Source organism: Phasianus colchicus, chromosome 2 (assembly GCF_987193195.1).
Source record: "Phasianus colchicus chromosome 2, bPhaCol1.hap1.1, whole genome shotgun sequence".
NCBI lineage: Eukaryota > Metazoa > Chordata > Aves > Galliformes > Phasianidae > Phasianus > Phasianus colchicus.
Window position 1 is genome coordinate 86,084,864 of NC_143437.1, and position 25,503 is coordinate 86,110,366.

Genomic DNA, 25,503 nt, shown 5'->3' on the forward strand with positions numbered 1-25,503 from the left:
AGCGTTCTTATTGAGAAACAAATTGTATATCTTAGAGATCAAAGCAGTGACCAGACTTTTTTCTTCAATTTCACCATTTTTATTCCTCTTACGTTTAATGTTCACATGTTACAAATTTTGCTACCTTTTATATAGCTTCATTTATAAGTAAATGATTCATATCATAAAGGAAACATTACACTTGTTCTTTAATCAGTAGTGTTTCTGAGACTATAGGATTTCATTATAATTGTAAGCAAAATCAGACCAATAATAACAATTGATACTGAATTTAAGAATTTTCTAATATATGAATATATATTTAATAAGAGCTTCCTGCCTATGGGATTTCCTTCGCATATAATTCCTTACTATTCTGGGAGGGGACAGTATTGTGTTTAGCTTGGTTTGCTGTTTTTTTGTTAGGGAGGGTATTTGTTTGTTTGCTTTTCAGTTTGGGATATGCTTAGTGGAAGTGGGAAGCTTGCTAGCTGTGTGAATATTAATCCTTAACAAACACAACTATATAAAAGCAAAAACTAATTGGAGGTTGTATGTCAGCTATTAAATCATTATTTCTTTTTTACAAGCAAAAATAAGGAGAAAATTTGTTACTGGAGTCCAAATCTTCTTTGAATAGGCTGCCCACTGAGCTGAGTTCTCCCTCAATAGAAATTATACCGAGCCAGAGCATTATTTAGGTAGACACATAATTGGAATTTAATTTGTTTTTTTTGTAAAATTGAATACATTTGTCAAGAAAGGTTCCTTTAATCAAGTCATGTAGAAATTATTTGACTTCTATAGTTTCAACATAAACTGCAGTGGATAGTTGAAGGTCCTGTGTAGTGAATACAAATATATTTTTCATTTCCTCCAAATGTAGTTTCTTATGTCAAATGTGGACTTCATTACTGAAGTTCTGCCATGCAGTTTGATCAGTTCAGTGTAGTCAATGATGAACATACGGCACACAAAAACTGCGCTGATGTAAGCTACGTTGTGAACTTACTGTGCAAATGCCCTACCAGAGTAATTGATGCTGCCTGCAATTTTACTCAGTTAACAAAGGCAGATCAGCAGTTTGAACAGGAGGAGAGCCAGTCACTGTGGAGAGAACAGCATGCATGTACCAAAGTTGTGGTGATGGACCACAGAGCACAGTTCCTCCACTTGCTTGTACAACATTTCCTCACACATCAGGGACTTTGTCTCAGGTGGAGCTCCCAGGTCTCCTGGTGGTGGTGAAGAATGGAAGCTGGTGGCACCTTATTATATTTAATCTTATTTGTAAGAATTATTATTCTTGAATGCATTAAATATGCAGTGAAATGCGTAATTAATTAAAAGCCTGGCTATTTATGTACCTACATTGTGGAACTCAACAGATGTGTTTTTCCAGATTCACGTGCATTCACAAACACCGCATTCATGCACTCTTCTTTACTTCTCCTTTACATAATGTATTATTGGTGCTTGAAGACTTTAAAATAGGTCACAAGAAATCTTGACTTTGCTGTCGTGCTCCTGCTGACTCCATGGATATCAGTCTGAGTTCCACATACTGAGAGAATGTTGAATATCTGAACTAAGATCAAGCATGTAGATCTAATAGAATTTTTCCTGGCTATAAAGTATTGCATATTTGGGGCTGTTTTGTTTATACATTATAGATGACCTGTTTTCTGACAGCTGAGCTTTCATCTGAAAGTTAAAATTCAGTACTTTTCATACCTATAGTTTTATAGTCAATTTATATTTCCATTTCCTACTCCTGTGTTTGTACAGGGCATAGTTTTTTTCCCATTTGGAAGGGAAAACAAACAAAAAATAAAATTACATGAAAATAAGTTTGGGATTTTTTCTATGTAAGACTGCTGTGTTGATTTGATGCCATTTCATGGATATATAGCACTAATTTAGCTAGTTGTGCGGAATACTAAATGTGTTATATTAATAAGAAATGTACTTAATCTTGCAAAACATACTTGCAGCAATTTCTATGCAGCTCCAATCTGGCTTGTGTTACAGTCAAGTTTTAACTGTCTTCATGCTCCTAAGGACCTAATTTTACCCTCTTTGATATAAATTTTTAACTGTACCAAAGTTAAAATTAATTAGAAGCTAGAAATGCTTGAAAAACTTGGTCCCAAAGCACAGTCCTAATAAAACTAGTTGAAAGTGTACTTGATACAGGATCTCTGTAAAATGAAGTCAAAAATAACAGAAGCTAAAGAAAAGAATTAATGGGGGGGAAGTCAGAACTTAAAATATTATGGATTAAACAGGAATAACTCTGGGTCTAGCACAATACTCCACAGTAGTGTAACCATGTAACCATATTATTAGGTCCTCAAAATGCTGCTTTTAGCTCTTCCTTCTTTATAATCAAAAATATCTATTTCAGTGTGAGAACTATGGATTCAAAACACTGCCTTGTTTGGAGGAAAGGTTTGAAATTGCATCCTTCCCTCCATCACTTCAGATCTACTTTGGATCTATTTGTTTCCTATTAGAATTGTACCACTTTGTTTAAATTGTGTAAGTATTTGCTAGAGCTGAAACAGATGAGTAATGTCATCACACAAATGTACATGGGTCTGCATTAAGTAGCCTGTCAGAAGGGCAGGAGCAGATTCATCTAATTACTTTCTATCTCCAGAGAGGATAGGAGGTAGCAAGATTGATGGACCTAAAACCTGAGAATGTTTAGTTCTGATTTTGCCAGTTCTCTCTTGCTTAATATCTTAATACTTTGCTGTGGTCTGTTTTTTACAGACTGAGGAGCTTAACTACAACCCAGTCATATTAAACAAGATCTATTCCTACCTGGAAACTGCATATTTGACAACACATAGATATTATAAGGCCAATTCAGATCCTGAGGCTGTGCACCAACTGACCTCTTTGCAAAGCTTAGTGTGGCTTTTGTAATTAAAAAGTTATTTGATGAAGGACACTCAACAAAAAAGGTGAGATTAGCAGACAACTAATGTGCTTGAAGGAGTAAATTAGCCATGAACCACAGATGTGGATTGGTCAGGAAAAAATAGCACTATGCTATTTTCTGATCAAACAGATGAAATTTTCTCTAAATCATTCTCACTGAAAAAAGAAATTGTCTTGAATTTGTAAGACAACATTTGTTGTGTGTCAGACTAGTTCTGTTGTAAAACAGCAAGATGCAATCCAGTTCCTCTCCAGATATTCTGCAAGTTCAGCCTTCCACAGTGGGCTGTGCCTTCAACTTACCTGAATTTTTCTAGGCAGAAAGATCACCTGTCTTCACAAGACTGAACCATTGGGTCTCTGATAGTTTATTGCTACACTCAGCTAGAAATTGAAAGCTTTACGATTTAGATTTTGCTGCTAGATTCGTTTTTTCTATGTTAACTGCTTTCTTATCTTCTTATATGTTATCAGCAGCAGTTAGTTATGGTTCTGTGGTTCTAATGGCTATGACAAGCAATTATTGTCCGAATGGAATAACAGTATGCTATGCCCACGGAAACTTGCTTATGCTGCCTGCATTTTGCTAGAGAATATTTCTCATTCTTGAAGGAACTTTATTGTGTTCCTTCACTTGTGCTCTTTAAAACTTGCAATCTCTGTGTTTCAAGATTTGTGATCTGCAGCTGCATTTTTGCATTTAAATCTCATGTAGTTCTTTTACCTCTATATAAAACTAAAGTTTGCAAAATGTCTTTTGGAGAAAGAAAAACTGAGTCATTAGCAGTTGAATGACTTGAGGCATTGCTATGTTTTGCTGTGCTGCAGTTTTCCTTGGCTAGGACTGCTAGTATCTTGGCTTCCATCAAGTCAACTGTAGGGGAAAATGCAGAATTGAAACTGAATCAGCAGCCTGCCTGCTTCCTCCCATGCCAAGGTAATGAGCATATCTGTCAGGAGATAGCAGGCCTGTTATCCCCCAGGTACAAGTTTTGCTATTCCATCTGAGGTTGGGATGAGGAGGGAAGTTGTTTATTGGGATTCTTTTACAGCTCCTTCACAAGCTACTTTCCCAACCCAGCACATTACTTAAGAACAACTACACCTTCAGTTAAATTGAGGAACTAATCAATTTACCTTAGCTAGGGAAAAAGTTCTGTATTTAGAATTTCCTTGCAGCTCACAGACATAACACTTTAGAACGAGGAAGGAAGTTATATTAAAGTTTAATGTAAAATTGTCTCATTTTGTTATGCAAGATGATTTAACTCAATTAGATCTCATGCTGTCTGTGAGAACAAAAGGACATTATATTTGCATACAATATGTAAGATGCAGTTACAGAAAAAATCCAGGGATATTTTTGATGCTATAGATACGTAATCAAACATGCGTAGATACTGTGTTTTAAGGTATTCTTGTGATCCATGCTGGGGAGTAAGGACATACATGTGTGAAAATGAACTGCATACAAATGTAACTAACAATTATTCAAAAATGGAAGATGAAGAATTTTCTTTCAACTTCATGTATGACCAAAAGGTTGGTTAAAAGCAAGGTTTGTTCAACAGCATATTTCATGATTGTGGTTATAAGTCATTTCTCCAAAGTATTTTCATCATGGAAATATAATCAGATAAACAAGTATGAAGGGGCATCCATCTGCTTATATAAAAGATGAGTAAAGTTGTTCACATTTTACTGAGGAGATCAGAGAGAAATAGACTGAATGGCACTTGTGTTTTCAAAAATATTAAAACTACTTGAGTGAGACAGTGAAAAAGTAAATAGGATTAAAGTTACTTTACTGAAACTTCTGAGAGGGCTGTGATTATGTTCTTCAAGAAAAAAAAAAAACAACTCTAAAAGGCTCTCAAACTTAATAAGCCATCATGGTTCTGAGAGCCAGGTATACGTGTTCCATACTTTGCCCATGTCTCAAATGGTATAGCTCCAAGTTCAACCAGGAAAAATTTCTTCTCAGAAGGAGTGGTGGGGCATTAGCACAGGCTGCCCAGGGTGGTGGTGGAGTCACCATCCCTGGAGGTGTTCAGGAAGTGTGTGGATATGGCACTGAGAGTCATGGTTTAGTGGTTTGGTGGTGATGAGTTGATGGCTGAGCTAGAAGGTCCTAGTGATCTTTCCAAACTCAATTATTCTGTGATTCTATGATTCTATAATTTAAACTAAAAAAGAAGTACTTTTTTGCATGGGAAATAACTTCTGGAATCTATCACAGAATGGTACAGAGACAAAAAAGTTTAAGACAAAAAACAAGATTAAAAAAATTATAACTGGAAAGGTAGGTCCACTAGGATGGGCATTTTCTTCTACTGACAGGAAATCCCAGCATTGCTGTTGGCTAAAAGCCAACAGATTTCTTGGACTACATCTAAGAGATCATCACTCCTTTATTATAGGCAACGTATCTGTCTGGCTGTCTATACTATGTAAACTTTTCCCCAAAAGATTTGCATAACATACTAGGCAACTTGGAGCTTTGGTGTGGTCCATGATGTATGGTCTTGTGTAGGGTGGACAGAGTTTTATGTCACACAGTGATTAATTAAATGGCCTAATAGTAACTGACATACTTCATTACCTTTACTACATTTTGGTAAACTGTAGTAGCAAATACATGCAAGAAAGCAACTTACTTTATATTGTGCATGCTACAACATTTATTTTACTTCCAGCAGAAGACAGTAAATATGTTTATATATAAAAACTTGAATATTAATCCTACTGTCATTGAAGTAAAACTTCAGTCCTCCATTTTTGTACCACTGCCAAGTAGATGGAAAAGAGAAGAAACAAATTTAAAAAAAACAAGCTGTCTCCACTTGGAGAATTTCAACTTCTGCAATTAATAGCAAATTAAATTTTAAATTACTCACTACAGTGATAAACAAGACAGCTAAACATATACTTAAGGCCACATCTTTGCTTCCCCTTCCCCAGGCTCAACTTCAGCCCAACACCTCACTTCCTTCTTTACGTAGTTCTGACTGTTGTCAAGGTGTTAATATTCTCAGTCCCTCCTGTGGTGAGATGGGCAGCACAAGAGGTTAGAGTAGGTGACTAGTGGTTTCTTTCTGTTGTTCACCCCTAACTTGTTTTCCCCTGCTGATCCTTCCTTCTTATGATAACTTTGCCTTAGCATGTGCTGCCCCTGTGTGCTTCCAGGGATTTCTCTTCCCCAGGGTGAGTTTTCATGGGCACAGTCCTCTCAGGTGTATACCTACTCCACACAGTGCATCTTCCAAAACAGTGTCTCCAGGGGACCTACGTGTCCCCTTCCCTGTGTCAACTCAACAATTAATGACCTTCAATTTCTTTTCTTGACTATCCTTCCTATTAGTTAGGGAATATTTTTCTTTAGTATATTCAGTGTGTAGCCTGTATTATCCAAGCACTTCATGTTGTTTTAAATCTAATTCACTGTGTTATGTCAAGACTGAAAAATGAAACGGTCATGGTGCCTTTGAATTCGACAGGAATAATTTGATTTGTGAATATTAGTAAGCACAGCTAGTAAATTAATTTTGGCAAATACTTGAGAATTTCTGTGAAGGTTGTCCTAACTTTCATGTGTACATGTCTAGTAGCAGTTCTTAAGAGTCCAGCTGTCACATATTTTCAAAAATGCTCTTAAGTTAGGGGATACATTTCATATTTCTGAAAAGAAATTTGAAATTAAGACTTTTTTTCTGTTATAAAAATACATAGACTAAATCTAAAAATAATGAATTTATTTCAACTTCTGGTAACTTTCTGGAAAGCTCCAGTTTTTCATTGTATGCTCCATAGATTTTTTTTTTTCTGCTGCTTGTTTACATTTGTCAGCATCCATCAGGAATGAATGGATAAATATAGGAAGGCCTATAAACTCTCTTGATAGCTTTTCTAAGAAGCAAATGAATTGAAAATACAAAAAGTTATTTTAAAACACCAAAAACCTAAAGAACAAATGAAATTCAAAAAACAAGTAATATTTTAATGAAAATTGAAAGTATTAAGAAAACTTCAATCTTGATTGTCATCATCCAGTTATGGAAGAGAATTAACATTTTGTGAGGTGAGATTAATTTAAAAGTTACTATATAGATAAAATGTGAAGATAAATACAGTACTGGCAAAGAACTTTTCACTATCATTCCTTCTGGATTAAACAATTTGGGGGGAAAAAACACAACCATTTTTACATATGTACTAAATATGCTTGTGTAAATCATAATTTTCTCATAACAAGAAGAGTGAATTTTTTTCTTTCAAAAGTTTATTGTGTAGTGCCCTCTAAGCTGTCAAGCACACTGGGCATCTGTAAGTATTCTCTTTTTCAACCATGTTATTCAGATTTCATTGTGCCCTTGTTTATAACATGTAATCAGAGAATCTTAAATGAAAATCTTGAGGGCTACCTATACTTCTTATGAGTCAGTGGAAACAGATGAGGAAATTCTTGGAAAAGCAAAATAATACAATACTAGCCAAGTCAGATTAACATGATTTGATGCCTAAGCAATAAGCTCTAAAATTCATCATCTGTTATGAGATAATGTCATATGAAAGTAGACTGTAATGAACAAAAACACACCCACAAGCCCATTGAGATAGAAATGTATTTGTGTAATCATTTTGCAAAAATAGATTGCATATTTTAAGTTGATAGCAGCCTTTTATGGTTGGCCATATATTTAAGCATGAATCTTTAAGTGTGAGTTGGTGATACAGTTTAAGAATATATTCATAAAATGCTTGTAAAACATCCCTTCCAATAGCATCGATACCTAAATAACTGTTAATGCTGATCTAAGCAAGAACTGACTTGTACTGTTTAGGAAAGTGTTAATGTGATCCAAAGAATCCTGAGCTTTATTCATTGCTTTATTCATTGCTAATGCAGATCTTTACTTTGATTTTGAGCATTTTAATTACATTAGCACCTTTAAATTGCTTTTTATATCTGTAGCAGGTATAATGATGATCAGTTGTGGCTCAGATTTGCTTGAAAGTTTACATCTTCATACATTAAAAAATGAATTTATATTATTTTATTATTTTAGTGAAGAACACATAGCACTTCTTTTTTTTCCACTGATTTAATACCTACAATTAAATTTACCAGATTTCTTAATCCCATTTATTTGTTTTCCCAATTTTGGTGACACTGAAGTTCATGAGAGTTTTCTCACTTTTTCTTAGTAGGAACTACACATACCTCAGTGAAAAATTTTTTTGCTCGTATGTTATAAACTTATAAAAACATACAGACAGAAATATCAATGACATTTTTAACAAATGGTCTGAACAATCCAGGAGACAATTAGTCATGCAGAAAAATATTTTTTCCTTTTCTAGCTGTCAGTTCTGTGATCAAGGCTAGTTTCTTGAAAAGCAGGTAAATGCAGGGAATAGAAATATGCAATGCTTTTTGCTTTTGCTTTCTCATTTCAAGGGAAAGAATAAGTAAAATATCACAATCATAGGGATTTCTTGATCATATTCTAACACTATGAAGTGTTGCTTTTGTGTCATGTTAGCATTCTGAAAAACAATTTGAAAAATGCATGAAACAATCATAGCTTTTATGAAGATATTGCATGTATACTTAAACATCAATAATTACTTTTAGGTGCGAAGGCAATTTGAGAGTGGAAATCAATGACTTTAAAGATTGTTATTTTCAAAATTGTTCTGTGGTAAAATTGATATCCCAATTGCAATGTTATAGAAATGTTATATAGCATGTTGGATTTTTACAGTTATGGGTAAATAAGTATTTACAGTCCTGAATCTTCTTCTGGAGATTGAAAACTAAAGGATGAAGAGGTGCTTATGCGTTTTTTTTTTTTTTTTTTTTACAAAATGCTTGGAAAATTTCTTGGTCTATGAACTGTGATCTAAAACTTCTTTCTCTGTTCTAAGAAAGTTGTATGCTCTTGTTTTCCTTTACGCTCTCTTTCATGAATTCATTTTTAAACTTGGAATAAATCTACTAGATAAGAGTACCAATATCATAGTATAGCTTAAAGTTTGCTTGGTGAAATTGCCATTCTCATTATTAATGTATCTTCAGGCTAAAACAGTTATTGAACCAGGTCTCACATTTAACTGGTGTGTTGCAGTATTGTGCTCTTTTGGGAAGAAATAAATAGTATCAGCTGTGTTTTGTGTGCAGATTGATTATATTAGATATTCTTGAAGCATGCAAACTGGCTCAAAACATTCCTGGATGGTAAGTGAAGAACTTAGTGGATACTAATTAGTCATTACTTAGTAAACGGTTGTTTAGCTGCTCATTTCTTTCAATACTAAAGCATCTTAGGTGATCCAAGTCCTCAAAAATATTTGTAGTTTGGCTCAGTTTTAGTGGATCAATGATTAAGATAGTTCCCCACTCAAAACATGTGTAGCTACATTCCTCATCTCAAAGTAAATCTGACATGTCACTTCTGTTGGGCTACCTGAGCACAGATTCACATGCCCTGTGTGGCACCCAATAGCCTTCAGGATTTCCAGAGAGGACCAGTCATCTTACACATTATACATGGAATTGGGGAAGATTGCACCTAGCTAGACTGGCAGTAAGAAGCCAGACAAGATATGTCAATATATCTAAAACAACAGCAGATAACTACACACAGATGCTGCAGTGTGCTTCCAATGTCTGTCTTATGATCAGATGTGAAGAATCTAGCTTTCACACTGATACCAAAATTAGTGAGTTGTAAGCTAGACAACTTCACTAAATCATGCTTTTGACCCACAGCATGCAATGATGAGAGATTTTTCAAAGATGATTGTTTCTTACATAAATGAACTTCAATTTAAACTTCTTCTGTATGTCTATTTGTTTCTTGTAAAAAAAAAAAACTGTCCATATTGGCAAGTTTGTTTTTTTGTATTATTTTTATTATAACTTCTGCACTCCGCATACAGTTCTTGCATTTCTTGAAGTACAAGAATGAATCTCATGGATCCTTGGACATCACAGATAGCAAAATGGACAAAAATGTTATCTTGAATTTCTACAAGTCATGTTTTCATTTATTTCTCACTGCTGACTTTCAGATCTATGCTGACTGCTAATATGTTCCACAATCTTCCTCAAGACCAAAATGCAAAACTGAGAGAGAACTTTCTTCAATTGGCAAGAATGCCCACAACCTAAAAGCTGACTTTAGATCACCAGTGATGCAACTCTTAATGTTTGTTTGAATATTAATAGCTAACTATTGTCAAGGATATCTGCAATTTAGTTCTATAAAAGTCCTCATTACATTTTATAGTTCTGAATCAGGTTTTAGATTTCCCAGAGAGATGCTCAGAATTTTTCTAGCACTTTTCACTCGCAGATCTCCAAACATTTTACCATGTAAGTGAATATCATTAGCCCCAATTACTTAGTTCCCATTTGATATTAATGCTAAATACTCAAATCAATATTCAGTACACAGAATTGAGATCTGTGCTCTTGGTTGGCTATTGGTATGTATAGAAATACGGTAACTGGGAGGGGAGCTTCCTGTTTCTAGGTGGATATGTTGTTAAATTGTAAAATTGTTAAGTTGTCCTCTTTTGCATCTTAGATGTGTTGAGTGAGATTTTGGTAGAATTAACAGCTTCATTTTAGGACAAAGAACTTCCAACTATTACTTACTGATCTATCCAGTTTCCTGTGGATAGAGTTCTTGGACTAAGCATGATGGGACACACAGGCTCACAAAAATATTTGACACCTGATGTGAGTATTGAAAACAGAGTTGCTAGCCTTGAAGTCTCTTTTATGTCAATGACTGCGGGAGTCAGCTTCCTTAGAGTCTGTATTCCCCCAGGTGAGCAGTCAACAAGTATATTCTAATGTATATTTTTCCCCTCAGTGTTCTCAGCATTTGGCACTGATCTGTATGAATAAATAAAACAGCTTATTTAAGTTGAGATGTAGGAGTTAATTAAAGAAACTGATTTTCTTCACTTTAAATAATGTTCTGATGTTTTATGTAATTACACTGTGGAATAATTCCACATCCTGGGTATAACAAACAAAAGCACTCTTTCACTGGATATTGTAATGGAGCACTATTTAAAATGCTGATACTACCTTTGTGAATCAGTGAGACTCTTTACATGGATTCCTGACTCAGTGACAATCAAAATCACAGCTAAATTTATGTCTTTGTTTTTGCCCGTGCATTAACAGAACAAAAATGTGCCAGTAAGGAGATAGTACTTCTCTTGTGGAATAGTGGTCTACCAGTTGATTAGATAATGGAGGAAAGAAGAGTGAGCTATCCATTTAAAAAAAAATACTTAAAATAATAGAGATGGTATAGTCAACCTCTTCCATTATAGCTTGTATTATGCAAATAACCTGATAATTTTTTAAATATTCAAGCATAGTCTAAATTGTTATCTAACTTCTCTGAATGAAAGAATGCATCCATATGCTCCTCCTTTCCTATTTAAATGCATTCCTACTATGAATACTTTAGATTTTTTTTATTTAGCTATCCATAACTATTCCATTTAGCTATGGAATCAATATTCCATTCTTCTTAACTTCCAAAACTGTGGCTTTGAGCTTGCTGCCTAAGATCTGAAATTAATTTCAGAGAATTCAATTTAAAAACTTTTTGCTTCATTTTAGAGTGAAGATCTGCGAATCAAATTTGATCTCCTGCAAGGCAATGTATTATCAGAGTGCAAGCATAATAAAGTAGTGTGTGTAAAGTTCTGGAATTAAATTTAAAAAGAAACAATAGTTAGCAAACTATTTTTGTTCCATTAGTCATATTTACTCCTTCTGAAGTAAATTTGCCTAAGATATACTGTAATCTGTATTTCTCATAATAAAAATATCTGTAATAATTCCTCTGCTAAAAAAAAAATTGATTTTCCTTCTAGTTAGCTAGAGAGACAACAAACAGTCCATGCAGAGACTGACTCCTTATATTTCTGCTCACCTGTGTGTGCTTACTTGGATTAGATGGGTTCTTCTACTGAAAAGATAAATGCAATCTGACTTGCCACCCATGCCTTAAAAGTTGAATTGGTGAGAAAATAAAATCACAGTTATTTTTAATGCCATGTGAGGAGTTGAAAGGGTTCTGCACTTAGCAAGAATTTCAAGGGAAAGACAGCCAAACTCATTCATTCAAAACAGTGAACAACACAAGATTTCAAGTACTTCAGAAAACAAAAGATCACTGCAATCCATACAGTACTTCCACATCTGTGGCCAGAGAATCATCTCTTCATGTGTTACTTTCTTTTAGAATGTAGTCAGGCTGTCATGTTTAACACTACTTATCTAATGCAGTTGTTAAAAAGGGGAAGTAGAAATTATATCTCACCAGAGATTTCAGTTACAGTGAACATGACTTTCTGCTTTCTATCCATTTTAGAGAGCCCTATCATTAACAGCAGCCTCAAAATCTTGTATACTCATGTAATGTAGTTGAGTGAAAGGAATTAAAGTATTGCAGTTACCCAAGAGCAAGATAGATGCCTATATATGTACAGTTATTTATGCATATGTATTTTATATTATATTAATCTACGGAGCGCGGTAAAAGAACCTGCTTCTTACAGAAAAGTTTCTAGAGTGCAGAGTGGTTTTATAACTTTTGCATTTTTGTTTTATGGATGAGTAGCTTCAGAATGAGAAGTACTGTAGCCCTTTTTTGATTTGTTATGCTTTCTTCCTTTTTGTTTGGTGACCATTAGAAAAATTAACATAGAGGTAAAACAGCGTTTTCAATATATCAAGCTTAACACATTCTGCATCTTTGATGCACTTCTCTTAGTGTTCCTTTTATGTCTCCGATATCCAGTCAATTTTCTGAGTTTTCACAGGATGGTGTGGGTTGGAAAGGGACTCAAGGATCATCAGGTTACAACCACCCTGCCACAGGCAGGGTTGCAAGACACTAGAACAAGGACTACATCACATTGCCCACAGACCCACCTGACCTGGCTTTAAACACTTCCAGGGATGGGACATGCACAGCTTTTCTGAGCAGCCTGTTCAACCTCACCACCACGCTCTCAGTGAAAATCTTCACCCTTTAACCACCAACCATAATTAGCAGGTTAGGACTGGACTACACCAAAGCAACTAGAGCTGCATGGTGGAAAGAGTGTAGCATTGAGTAAGTGAAACTGTTCTTACTGTTTCTCCTCCTCCTTGTATCTTGCTGAAGTCTGGGATGCATCCGTTTCCTGCATGACAGTCAGCATCTAGAAATGTGCTAAAAGTAATAACAGGATTTTGCTTCTCTGCTTAATATGGATTTTTTTTTACTGCAATTCATATCTGCATTGCATTGATCACCTTTAAAAACTCAGCGAATTTAAACTGTTATTTATCACAGGATCTTGCTGAATAAGTTGAGTGCCTTGCTATGAGATCTGTCTTTGGATTTTGAGGGCTTAATTCAGACAAGTTATCTATCCCCTTATTCCACTCATCCCAGCAACCACTCTTGTTAGAAGCCTTTCACTTCTGGTGGCTACTTGCAGTGTCCGTCACTCTTCCTGCAGAACAAACTAAGATGATTGTTTATGTCTTCCAGCACATTTGTTTGCTGCACCCAGGAAAATAGAAGGGATGTGTGGAGGTAGGGATCTGTATAAAGTTTTGATGATGGTTTGGAGACTCTGGCTTGTTGCTGTGTTGTCTGTTCTGTTGTCTGTGTCAAAATTGTATTTTGACTTTGAATCATTATGTATAAATTATTTTTAATACAAACTGGAAGAATGTAAACACAGATATAGGAGAATACTGATCTAGGAGAATACATCTGACTTGCACGGTGAGGAATACTTTGTAGTATGGGATACAGTTTGCAGAGATGTCCTGACACCAGGATCTATTAGGCTGTCAGGCAGTGTCCCAGGAGGAGAAATAGTGGAATCCCTACTGTTGATAATATTTAGAATTTGATTAGAGAAAGCACTAGAAAATGTACTGAAAGAAGCAGTCATGTTTTATAGGAGCTCCTAATAAATGATGTGTTCTTCTTCATCCTTGATTTCTCTAATTGCCTGCTCAAGCTTGAGGGAGTAACAATTTAAAGACTACCTCTAAGTACCTCAATAAATATTAAACGCATTTTACTGTTGTGCTCATTTTTATATTCACAAATGAGAAGTCCCATCACATTCTACACTTGCCTTTAATTAACTTGACCTATCTGCAATAATTTCTGTATGAGATTGTTCTAGTGAAGTTCACTCTTCTTTACATATCTTTTAAAACTACAAAGAAAACTCTACCCCAATCCTTGTGTTCTACACAGCATGCTAAAATGTTTCCTAGTCATTCACTGACCATCTCTGTTGCCAGATGAAATATGACAGTTAACATTCACCTTCTTTAATCCTGTACAGTACACAGGAACAAGAATAATTTCCAGGAAAGTTTTCATTCAAATGTGATTAGCAGCACTGCAGACACTGATGCAAGCATTGCAAGCAGCACTTTATAATAAGTTTAATCACTGTCATAAGCAGAAAAATATGGAGTTCTTCTTTTTTGAAATGTTATCAACTTAATGTTTTGGTTTGCTTTTACTAGATTACTTTATGCATGGCCTCAAGTTGCGCCACGGTAGGTTTAGGTTGGACATTAGGAAACACTTCTTTACAGAAAGGGTGGTTAAACATTGGAATAGGCTCCCCAGGGAGGTGGTTGAGTGTTCCTGGATGTGTTTAAGAGCCATTTGGATGTGGTGCTTGGAGATACGATTTAGCAGAGGATTGTTAGGGTACTATGGTTAGGCTACGGTTGGACTTGATGATCCTTGAGGTCCCTTCCAACCTGAGTAACTCTATAATTCTGTGATTTTTTCAAAACTTCTAAAATCTGCCTATATTTCTTGAAGTAATTTTCACTGTCACCCCTTTAAAATGCAAGTTTAAATCTAAAAAAAAAAAGTTCTAAATATACAAATGGATGAGACATGCTATTCAGGTTGCAAGTTCATGGAAGGTATCATGGAACCAATGAAATAATATTTAGCCATATGCCTCAAAACAATGCCAAGTAAGAACTGTCGTCGTTACATCTCCCAAGTACTGTTTTGTCCTCTTTTACGGAGTAAGAAAAATAACTACTCTAATACTTTATGCAATACAACACTTTCACGTATTAAATATTATTAACAGGTCTGGATGACTTGAACTATCCCTGGGTAAAGATGTTTTACTGTTATATATTACTAATTCATGGAATTATTATTGGTTAAATATATGAACCAAAACAAATACTATTCCACATGGAATTAATCTATTTTCTTCAAACAGGAAATATAAGAAATACATTTGTTTACCTTTATTGTTTGTTTTAATGCTGCACCAAAATGAAGGAAATCTCCTAGTTATTAATCATGATGACTCCCAGAAAGTCATTTCCTGGGGGAATTCTGTGAATTCAGACATCAGCGGTTGATAGAGGATGTATTTACTAGTACACATTATCTTGCATTTGGCCAGGTTAATATTTATCTACCTACTTCCAGCATCAATAATACGTCGGAGTGAAATTTGATTTTAAATTTAATTCAGGGTCTTGTAAAGCACCTACCGTAGCATTTCTGCTCTGTGCTAGTATCTCAGCATTTACTTGTGTATTTCAACTTTGAGAGTGCAAATTCTGTGGTCTGGTTTTTAAGGGCTGGAAATGTTATTTGCTGCATTATTAGAAAGCTTATTTAAGATTGAACCAGTGTTCTTTTAAGGTGTTGTGGCTAGTGTGTTAAACCATTATGAAATGTGTTAAGCTGTCAATTGTTTGCTCAGCTGTAGAAGAATTGTCTGTCTTCAGTAGGTGCTTTTTTCTACTAAACAAGAAACCCTCCTGCTCTATGGACAGGTTTTTATATCAACTCAATCTTATTATACAACTCCTCTAAGGAAGCATCAGCATCTGTGGGTTCATTATTTCATTTACTTGAAATTTTGCAAGCAGAAGTATTAGATATGATTAAGAAATGAAAGCCAACCACGGTTTAGTACAGCCCATCCTTCCTTGGCAGCTGGAGACAGCTTTCTCCTGCATTCATTTCAGTTCACAGGTAAAATAAATCTTTCATTTAAGTGTCATTTCTGTGATATATTGTCAACAATGCGTCTTGCTATGTAATTTATTATCACTGAAGTACTATGTAAAGCAGTACAAGTCATCAATAAAAGTAGCAATTAAAAAATCCTTCCTTCAGGGATCTCAATCTCAGATGAGTGTGAAAATGCAACTTGTCAAAACTACACAAAGAAAATATTTCTATTTTTCACCTCCACTTGCTGCTTAATACTGAAATAGTCATTTTATTGAAATTGGAAGAAAGGGATGTTTCTGTGAACTACTTGTCTGCTACAGGAACTGGGTAAAGGATAGACTCCAAGGTTAATTCTAATCAATAAGGAGATCAGTATGGGGAAAAAAAAGCCACAACTAAAATGGGAGAGGGAAGGGCTTTAGTGTTGGTGGAAGAAAGAAGATGGGACAGGGAAAGTGCAACAAGCTAAACAGTTGTTAGTGGCAGCAGATTATACGCAGCCTTTATGTATCAGTGAGAAGTTTTAATGTGACTTCATGAGCACATCAGAGTTAACAATTGGATTTGAAGAAGCAATGGTATTAGCCTGATGAAAGTGATGTTTTTATTACATTTTTTTTCCGTTCAATTCTGATTTTTTTAATATACAAAAAATATTTAAAATATTCACTTATTTTGTATTTATTTGAAAAATTACAAAATAAAATAAAAAAAAAATCAAACCTACATTTTAGAGCACATACAGCAATTTCTTGAGACATCTGAGATTCTGTTTTACTGTAGCTGCTTTGGCACTGCAGTTTTTTTTGCTTCCATGGCCACTGCCCTACTTTAATCTGAAATAAAATCAGTTTTAGAATTTATGGCAATAAACTTGTTTGGTTTGATTGAATAATTTTGGCACTTAACACCAGGTTTATTTAAACTTTTGAAATACAAGGACATGAATAGCTCACCTATGAACAGCTTGTCCAAGTTCATTGCTTTGAATTTGCCAAATCTGATTGTGATTGTACTAAAATATCAATGATAATTCATACTGTGTGAAACATGTTCACCTATATATTCATATTTATATAAATATGCTCCACCATCCAGTTATAAAGACATTTCCTATTACTGGTATATGCAAAATAAAACTGATTTCAACAAGAAGCCCAAAATCTTGAGATTAGCTCTTTGCCATTGGACAGCAAATTTACCCTGGGCACTGTAGGCTGTTGTTCCTGTATTTCACTTATGAAGTCCGTAATATAGAGCTTTGTTTTTTTGGTTCACATTTTAAAGAGCTAATCAACTTGTTCTCAAATAGGTATCGAAAGTGTGGGGGATGAATCATCCTTTATTTCTCCCCTTGGATTATAAAGAGAATCAACCACTGCCTAAAAAGCAGATGGCTAGCTTATAGATGTGTAAGGTAAGGTGATATGGATATGTGAGAGAATTGTCGTGGCCCAACCACAAAAGAAGGGGGAGAGAAAAAATGTTTATAGATTTATTGGAAGCAAGTAGGAGAAAAGAGTGTTAACTATTTGAAGGCCATTTACTGAGTAACCACTTATTTTACATGTAGTTGCAATTAGAAGTGAATTTTTTATTTATTTACCATCTCTGAAATAGAGTATTAATGTTTGTCTGCGATTACTTTTTGGGGCTGCAGCTAATGAAAATGGCTGTCTTGTCTCTTTAGCTTGCAGACTTTTCCCATGTTCACATATTTATTTTGACTTAGTATTTTTAGTATTTTTTACTAAATTATATATATATATACTATATATATATATTACTAAAATATATATATACTTATATATTTTAAGTATTTTGACTTAGTATTTTTTCTTTTTTTTCTAACCGAGATATTAGTTTCATAAAGAGTTTGGTTTCTCTTCTAGAAAAATAAAATCCATTAGTTTTCTTAGTGTATTTTATCATATATTTCCAAGATGACCAAATTTAAAATACTGTGAGTGAGGTAGTTTTTTATAAATATGTGACCACCTTCTTGGTTTCTGGTCTAGTATTAAATGTGGAGGTTGGTGGCCCTGCATTTGGCAGGGGGGGGTTGGAGATTGATCCTTGAGGTCCCTTCCAACCCTGGCTGTTCTGTGATTCTGTTTCTGAGAAATGAAAACTGCTATTTTTCAGAGCATGCTGTGAAAATCCTATTTTTGTAAGGCTTTTCAGAGAAGTGATTTAAACAATGCATTTGAGTTTGGGCTGTTATTTTTTAACACAGGGTTTTAACATTAAATAGAAAACTCAGATTTAAGAGAAAGCATTGTTTTTGTTATGTTGTCTCTGTTATTCTTTATTTGTATTTTTAATATCTGTATCAGCATCTGAAGCTTGGAGAAGATTAGAGTAAATCTGAATTTTTAAAGTCTTTCCCAAATATGTCTTGGATGTTGAGTCAAATTGATACTTCGCTTCTCCTAAGGTAGTAGAATATAAGCCTATTTCCACTTTGTGTTCCTTTTTTCTCTGGCACACCCTTTTCCCCCCGACTATCATCTTCTGTATTATAGAACTGCATATTTACTCCTGAAGTGAGTGTTCCCAATGCTAATTCAATGCATTCTGAGCTTTCTAAGAGTTTTTCTTGTCTTTACTTTGTGGGGAAGGGATGGCAAATACTTAAATATTCTTATTTAATGATTAGTCCTTTCTTGGATTGGAAGTGTTTTAATTTTCTTCAACACTTTCACTTATATATATTACTTCTTTAGTTTTGAACTACACTGAAAATCCTCAAATCCATTGGTGTTAGTAAATATTGTTAGCCCCACTGCAGTTCCAACAGGGTCAATTCCTACCTAACCAACCAATGGTATAAATGCATCAATGGACAAGGGAAGAGCCACTAATGTCATCTATCTGGAATTCAGTAAGGTCTTTGACATAGTCCCCCATAATATCGTTCCTTCCAAATTGGAAAGATACAGATTTGATGGGTGGACTCTTTATTAGACAAGGAACTGGTTGTGAGATTGTACCCAGAGAGTGGTGGTCAGTGTCTCAGTGTCCAGATGGAGATTGGTGTCTAGTGGCATTTTGTGTTGGGACCAATGTTTCTTAATATCTTCATCAATTACAATGACAGTGGGATCAAATGTACCCTCAGCAAGTTTGTGGATGACACCAAGCTGTGTGGTGCAGTCAAAATGCCCAAGGGACAGGATGTCATCCAAAGGAACTTAGACCAGGGCCCCCAAGCCTATCTCATGAGGTTCAACAAAGCCACATGTAAGATTTTTCACCTAGGTTGTGGAAACCCCCCACTAACAATACAAGCTGAGAGATGAAAGGATTGAACACAGCCTTGCAGAAAAGCACCTGGGGGTTCTGGTGGATGGCAAATTGGACATGAGCCAGCAATATTCCCTCACAGCCCAGAAAGTCAACTGTATCCTTGGCTGCATCAAAAGAACAGTGACCAGCAGATAGAGGGAGCAGATTGAGATCTTTCCTCTCTACTCTGCACTGATGAGACCTCATCTGGAGTACTGTGTGCAGATGTGGAACCCTCAGTACAGGAGAGACATAGGCCTGGTGGAGTGCATCCAGAGGAGGGCCACAAAAGTGATCCAAGGGTGGGACATCTTCCCTGTGAGGACCGGCTGAGAGTTTGGGGTTGTTCAGTCTGGTAAAGAGAAGGCTCTGGGGAGACCTGACAGCATCCTTTCAGTATCTAAAGGGGTGCTATAACAAAGGAGACTGACTCTTTAGCAAGGTCTGTTGTAATAGGACAAGAGGAAGTGGTTTCAAGCTTAAAAAAAGCAAGATTTAGACTGGGTATAAGAAAGAAGAAAGATAGTAAAGTCCTGTTACAGGTTGCCCAGCGAGGTGAAGTATGTACTGTAGTAGGAAATATTTTAAGATCAGGTTGGGTGGGCTTCAGCAGCCTGATCTAGCTGCGGATGTCCCTGTTCATTGCAGGGGAGTTGGACTAGATGACCTTCAAGTGTCCCTTCCAACTCAAATCTATTCCATGATTATACATATGTTTCTGTTCCTTTTTCTCCTTTTCAAGATGTTCTGCTGTAAGACCGGAGCAAATCCGAGTTGCTGAAAGATGGAACCTGAGTGTCTCATTTCTCAAAATATGTATGAAAGAAATACTTTCAAACATTAAATCTGAAAGTGCTCAGAAGTTGAAGGTTAAGCAGAAGAAAAATGCTCAGCTAGTTTGAGGCACTTTAGCGATGTGAAAAAAAGCTGTTCTGCATATTAGTTCTAGATGCTTAAGGCTGCTTTAGAACAAGGCTTTCTGGGTATGACGCAGCATATTAAACTGAAAGAAATGCTGGTATGTACCTTATGTAAATAGTTCACCAGTAGTATTACAAGATAATTGTCTTACAGAATTACACAAATAATAGAATGTTATCTGGAAAATACTTTATCAAAGAAACATGCTTTTACAATTTTCTTGTTTTTTCAACCATTCCACTTGAAACATTTGCACTATATTGACCTGCTGAGCCCTTCAGGAGGCTGTTAAAATCTGTTAACAATAGTTCTCTGCCCTACTGGTGCTAAAAGTTGATCCTCCTCAGGCATCAAGGCACTGAGAGAGCTAATTTGTCATTCTTGCCTTTCCTTTTCTCTTATATGTTGGGTAAGCATGCTGAAATGTCTTTCCTCTAGCTATTATTCCACTTATATATAACTTGCATCATTCTCATCTTTACAGTGGCTGGATCCTATTCAGAAGTACACTAGTTGATGTGACTAACATCTGTTTTGGGTGGTTCATTGTTGCTCTCAGCCTGTCCTCAAAAGCATGACTGTATATTTAATCATGTAGTATTCAGTATACCATTGTAGCGTGCAGGAGTATGTGTCTAACTATATGGTTTTGGTATTAATTTATACTAATGAAGGCCAAAAAAAAAGAAGTGTTTCCACTGAAATAGAAGATAATGCGTGTGGACTTCAGAGTTTGGAAGAGGTTATTCCCCAGTCTCCCTACTGTCTCGCTCCATTTCCTGGTTTGTTTCACCCAGCAAGAAGACAGTGACTATGGTGCACTTCACTAATACAGTTCAGGTGTTCCCAAACAATTGATTAAATGAATTCTGAGCAAGCTGTTGTACATATGATCTGTAATCACATGTATTCTAAGCAAACAGTGTATTAGCCTATGAGTAATCAGTATTTGGGAATGGAGTGGAGGGGGAGGTAGATTAGAGTAAATTAAATTGGGTAAGGTTACATATTCTGGGGAACGTAAACTAGAGTAGGAAAGGTTATATGACCAGTGTCATCAACGCGTGCATCATTGTTGGTGAACCACAGCTCGTGGTTCTGTGGTTCTCAGGCCAGCTGAGAGGAGCTCCCAAAGCTGTCCTCCAGCATCCTGACTTTTACCTCTTTTGTGTGTGAATTGCCATGATAAGCAAGGTGGGGGCAAACAGTTACAAGGTATGCAAACTAAGATAAGCATGAGTGTGAAAAACACGTGACTGCAGATAAACAGAGAAACTTCTGTTGGTTCCTTAAGACCTCATTTTCAGTTCTCAAAAACATGATGGATTGTGTATATAATAATCATCACATGATTTTATGGTCTCCATGTTTCTGCCAGAGGCAGCACTTTCTCTTTTCATTGACAACTTCCAGTCATAGCTCAGGCTCTTGACATCTTGACATGAGTGCTAGGCCACAGGGTGTTAGGCAAAGGCAAGGCAAGTGCAGTGACTGAGGTATAATTACAGCCTTATCCAGCCTGCATGGCTAAGGACAGTTCTCATTATTTACTAGAAGATGGCTACCAGACCTGTACCTCATCCCATTCTCTGGTCTTGCATGACCTTTCCCTTCTTCAGCCAGCTATGCTTGGGCCATATTCCACACCAAACCAGGAAGACTTTTCCTTTCTGCAAGTTGATGTGAATGTCTGAAAGGTGGAATTACCAAGTGCAGTCCTGTCCCATTTTCTGTAATGGAAGTTCTAGTGTAGCTCAGTTGTAGAGTCATAGAATGTCGTGAGGTGAAAGGGACCTTAAAGTCAAACCATTTCCAACTCCACTGCGCTGGGCAGAGATGCATCTGCTACATTGGGCTATCCAGGGCCCCTTTCAAAACCTGGCCTTGATTGCCTCCAGAGATGGGGCATCCACAGCTTTTGTGCAACCTGTGCCTCTCAACCCTCTGAGTAAAGCATTTCCTCGTAACATCTAAACTAAATCTCCTCTCTTTTAGTTATAAGCTATTCCCCTTTGTTCCTCTCACTATCTGTGCATGTAAAAACATGTCCCTCCTGTTTATAAGCTCCCCTTAATTAGCAGAACAAATGAAGTATCAAACATTGTACTTTTGTGGTTATGATAGTATGCTGGAGTGGATATTTACTGGGCTCCTATTATTTTGCAGCTACCTCCTGCTGTCCCTAACTAAACTTTGGATAGTTTGTTAAAAAAAAAAAAAAAATCCTAATTGTCTTCTGCTATAATTATTAGTGTTCGGTCATAGGTTTTTAAGCCTCCTAATTCCTTTCACACTTCACAAAACAGGAAAACTTTCTAGTTAACAAAAAGTATCAGCTCCCAAAATTTGTATAGAAAAGTGTTTCCATATATCATTTCTTGACGACTCTGTTGTCCTGATGTTGAATGAACGTAGTCTCAAGCAAATAAAAAATCATTCTGTAGAATATCTCCTTTGTTATTCTGTTATTATATTGTATGGTCAGTATATTTGTCCTGCCATTTGTTCATTTCTCCTCTAGGTATTTATGCAACTATTTATGTAACAAATTGCTGGAAAATGATTGTTTTCATTATCATTCATCAGCAAGCTAAATAGATCCTGCTGAAGCACTGTGGCTTGGACAATACACTACAGTTTGTCAATGAATAAACTTCTTAGATGAGTAATTGGTTTCTTTATGCTTGCACCATGTAAGTTGTTCTTCACAATTCTTATCAGGAAGCTGCATGTTCTACGTAATGCCAGACAAATAGAGCATGTATATGCTGATGCAGTTACTCTTACAGTTAACATTCTTTGATTTAACACTCTTCTAAAGTTTGGTGTTTTGTTTTTCCCTTAGGGATATGATGATGGATATGGGGGTGAATATGATGATCCAAGCTATGAGACATATGATAACAGTTATGCCACCCAAACACAAAGGTAAGCATTTGTACTTTCTTCATTAATTTTTCAAATAAGGACGTGTCTTTTCTCTTAGGTTTTTATGAAAATGTCCTGGTTTATTTTTCCACATTAAATTCTTCAATAGCTCACTGTACTTTGAGTAACTATCAAATAGTTACAATACTGTTCAGAGTTAATGAACAGAATAATTCAGACAAAGTAGAAATACAGACAGCTCGACTTTTTTAAATGTTGCAACTTAAGAGCTTTTTGTATTTGTTTTTTTTAAAACACTGTTTTACTACCTGATGTCATTCTGTTTTTGTTGGTGCACTTTATTTTTAGTAGTGCAAATTTGTCAAAGGCATCTCATATTTAATGTTTTTACAAAATTTTCAGCAAAGCAAGAAAGAAATTGTTTAAAAAAGTATGTCAGAGTAAACTATGGAATGGAATCATGTTCCTGAAGTAATGCTAAAGCTATCTGCTTCCAGCCATTAACTTTCTCCGCAGTTTTCAGAACTATAAAGGCAGCAAGGTTTAGAAATCCTATTTTATGTTCTTACCCTGTGAGATACTGGAAGAATCATGTTCACAACACTTACGATTTATATCACTAAAAAGAGGCAATAAATGTGATCACTTTTTATGTGCACATGCACCACACACACAGTTGGCCTGTGTTTATCAAATATGAATGACATTCTTTCCACACTTAGGGTGAGGGATAAAATAGTGTTTCAATCAGTTATTCAGAAAATGCACTTACTGGTCACTAAGAATGCATGTTAGATTGTGGAAAGGCAAATGAAGTTCCTAAAGAAAAAAAACGTATTTTGAGTTCATTTGCAACTCACTGGATGAGAAAGTGATTATTATATACAGAGTTCTACACTTTTTCTTTTGGCCATGTTTTTTATTGAACATTTTGCTGATGAAAATACCCATAAGAATTAAGTTCCACTCTAAAACTGCTGTAGTGAATGGCATTTGAGATGACAGAAAAAACTTTGTAAGTATTTTTACAACCAGTGAAGAATATTTAAAAGGACTTGTCACACCTGAATGTGAACACCTTCAATGATACTTTGACAACATACTTTTAAGTAATCATGCATTACTAGCTGCACCTGTCATGTCGTTGAGTAGGTAGATATTCTTGTTGTCAGATGTGCTTGAATTTTTTCAAAAGAATTCAGCCTATCTTTTGCTACGATAGTGTATTGTCACAGGAAATATTGCTTCTGTTTTAAAAAGCAGTAATTAGTTGGAATTCTCTCTGAGGTTATATTGCTTTTTTATCATCTGTATTAAGCTGTAATTTCTTTGGAAGGTGGTGTTCCTTGCAGAAAAATAACAAATGCATCATTGTTTATTAGCAGTTTATTACAAGATAGAACTTACTGTGATAATTTGATTCAAAACAGAAAATTTAGAGTCAAATAATTTGGCTAATTAAACAGCCATTATGTTCAATAGTCAGATATGTTCACTACTAATGTGAGCTACAACCAAGATATCTACCACAAAAGGTCAAATAAAAAATTTCTTTTTGTAACATATGGCAGGATACAAAGTCATAGTCATCCATGTTGAGTGTCATAAAGTCCTTATGAAGTCTTTTGATTTCAATAAGTGCATTTGGGGATTAACACACTACTCAGATTTCAAAGATGTAAAGAACAAATGGACAATGGACCACTGGATACACAGTTTAGATTTCTGTACCTTATTGGCCACTCATCAAACCTCACAGAAATACCTCCATAATGAGCTGAAATAGTGCAATATAACTGTATTCATGAATAATGTGACAAAAATATTTATTTTGCTTTAAATACCAAAAGCATTTTCCTCCAATCTTATATCATGTTTTTAATAAATCTGATTGTAGGAGCAACATAAATCATGCATACACCTAACAAGAAAGATAATTTGTACCACTTCAGAGTACTTATCTCATCCACTATGTGATTTACTGAGGGGGAAAAAAGTAAATCTTGTGGAAAATCTGCTCAGAGGAAAAAAATCATTACTGCCCTCTGCAGGGATTGACTGAGATTCTGAAGCATGAGATGAAAAATAATTGGAGTCAGTGGATTAATGTAGGACTCCATGATTCCTGCTCCTGTTAAAAAACAAGTGGAAACTCTGTCCTTATGGCTCATTAAGGAGTCAATATGGAAATACTTAGAGTTGGTCCAAACTTTGCTCTGACTATCAGCCTCACCAAGCACATTGACCAAACCTCGCTCTCCGTGGCACTTCAAACTAAAGAATGTATCACTGGGAAGAAATGAATGCAGGCTGAATTCAGGGTGATTTAAAGCAGAGTGAATGGTAACTTGTTCCTCCATGCTCTCAATGCACTGAGTGAAAATACTGTTTGGATAGCCTGCAACTGCCATGACCA

General features: G+C 35.6%; 1 protein-coding gene across 5 annotated transcripts in view; it reads left to right on the forward strand.

Moving 5' to 3' along the window:
• Positions 1-25,503, forward strand: part of KHDRBS2 (KH RNA binding domain containing, signal transduction associated 2) — a 342,378-nt gene that overhangs the window by 250,302 nt on the left and 66,573 nt on the right. For all 5 annotated transcript variants that reach the window (XR_016464481.1, XR_016464482.1, XR_016464483.1 and 2 more), the window contains exon 7: positions 23,044-23,126. Coding sequence is in view for 2 of the 5 variants with exons in the window: in XM_090136217.1 (XP_089992343.1) it covers positions 23,044-23,126 (83 nt within the window). In the remaining 3 variants the exon portion in view is untranslated. The remainder of the gene's footprint in view (positions 1-23,043; positions 23,127-25,503) is intronic.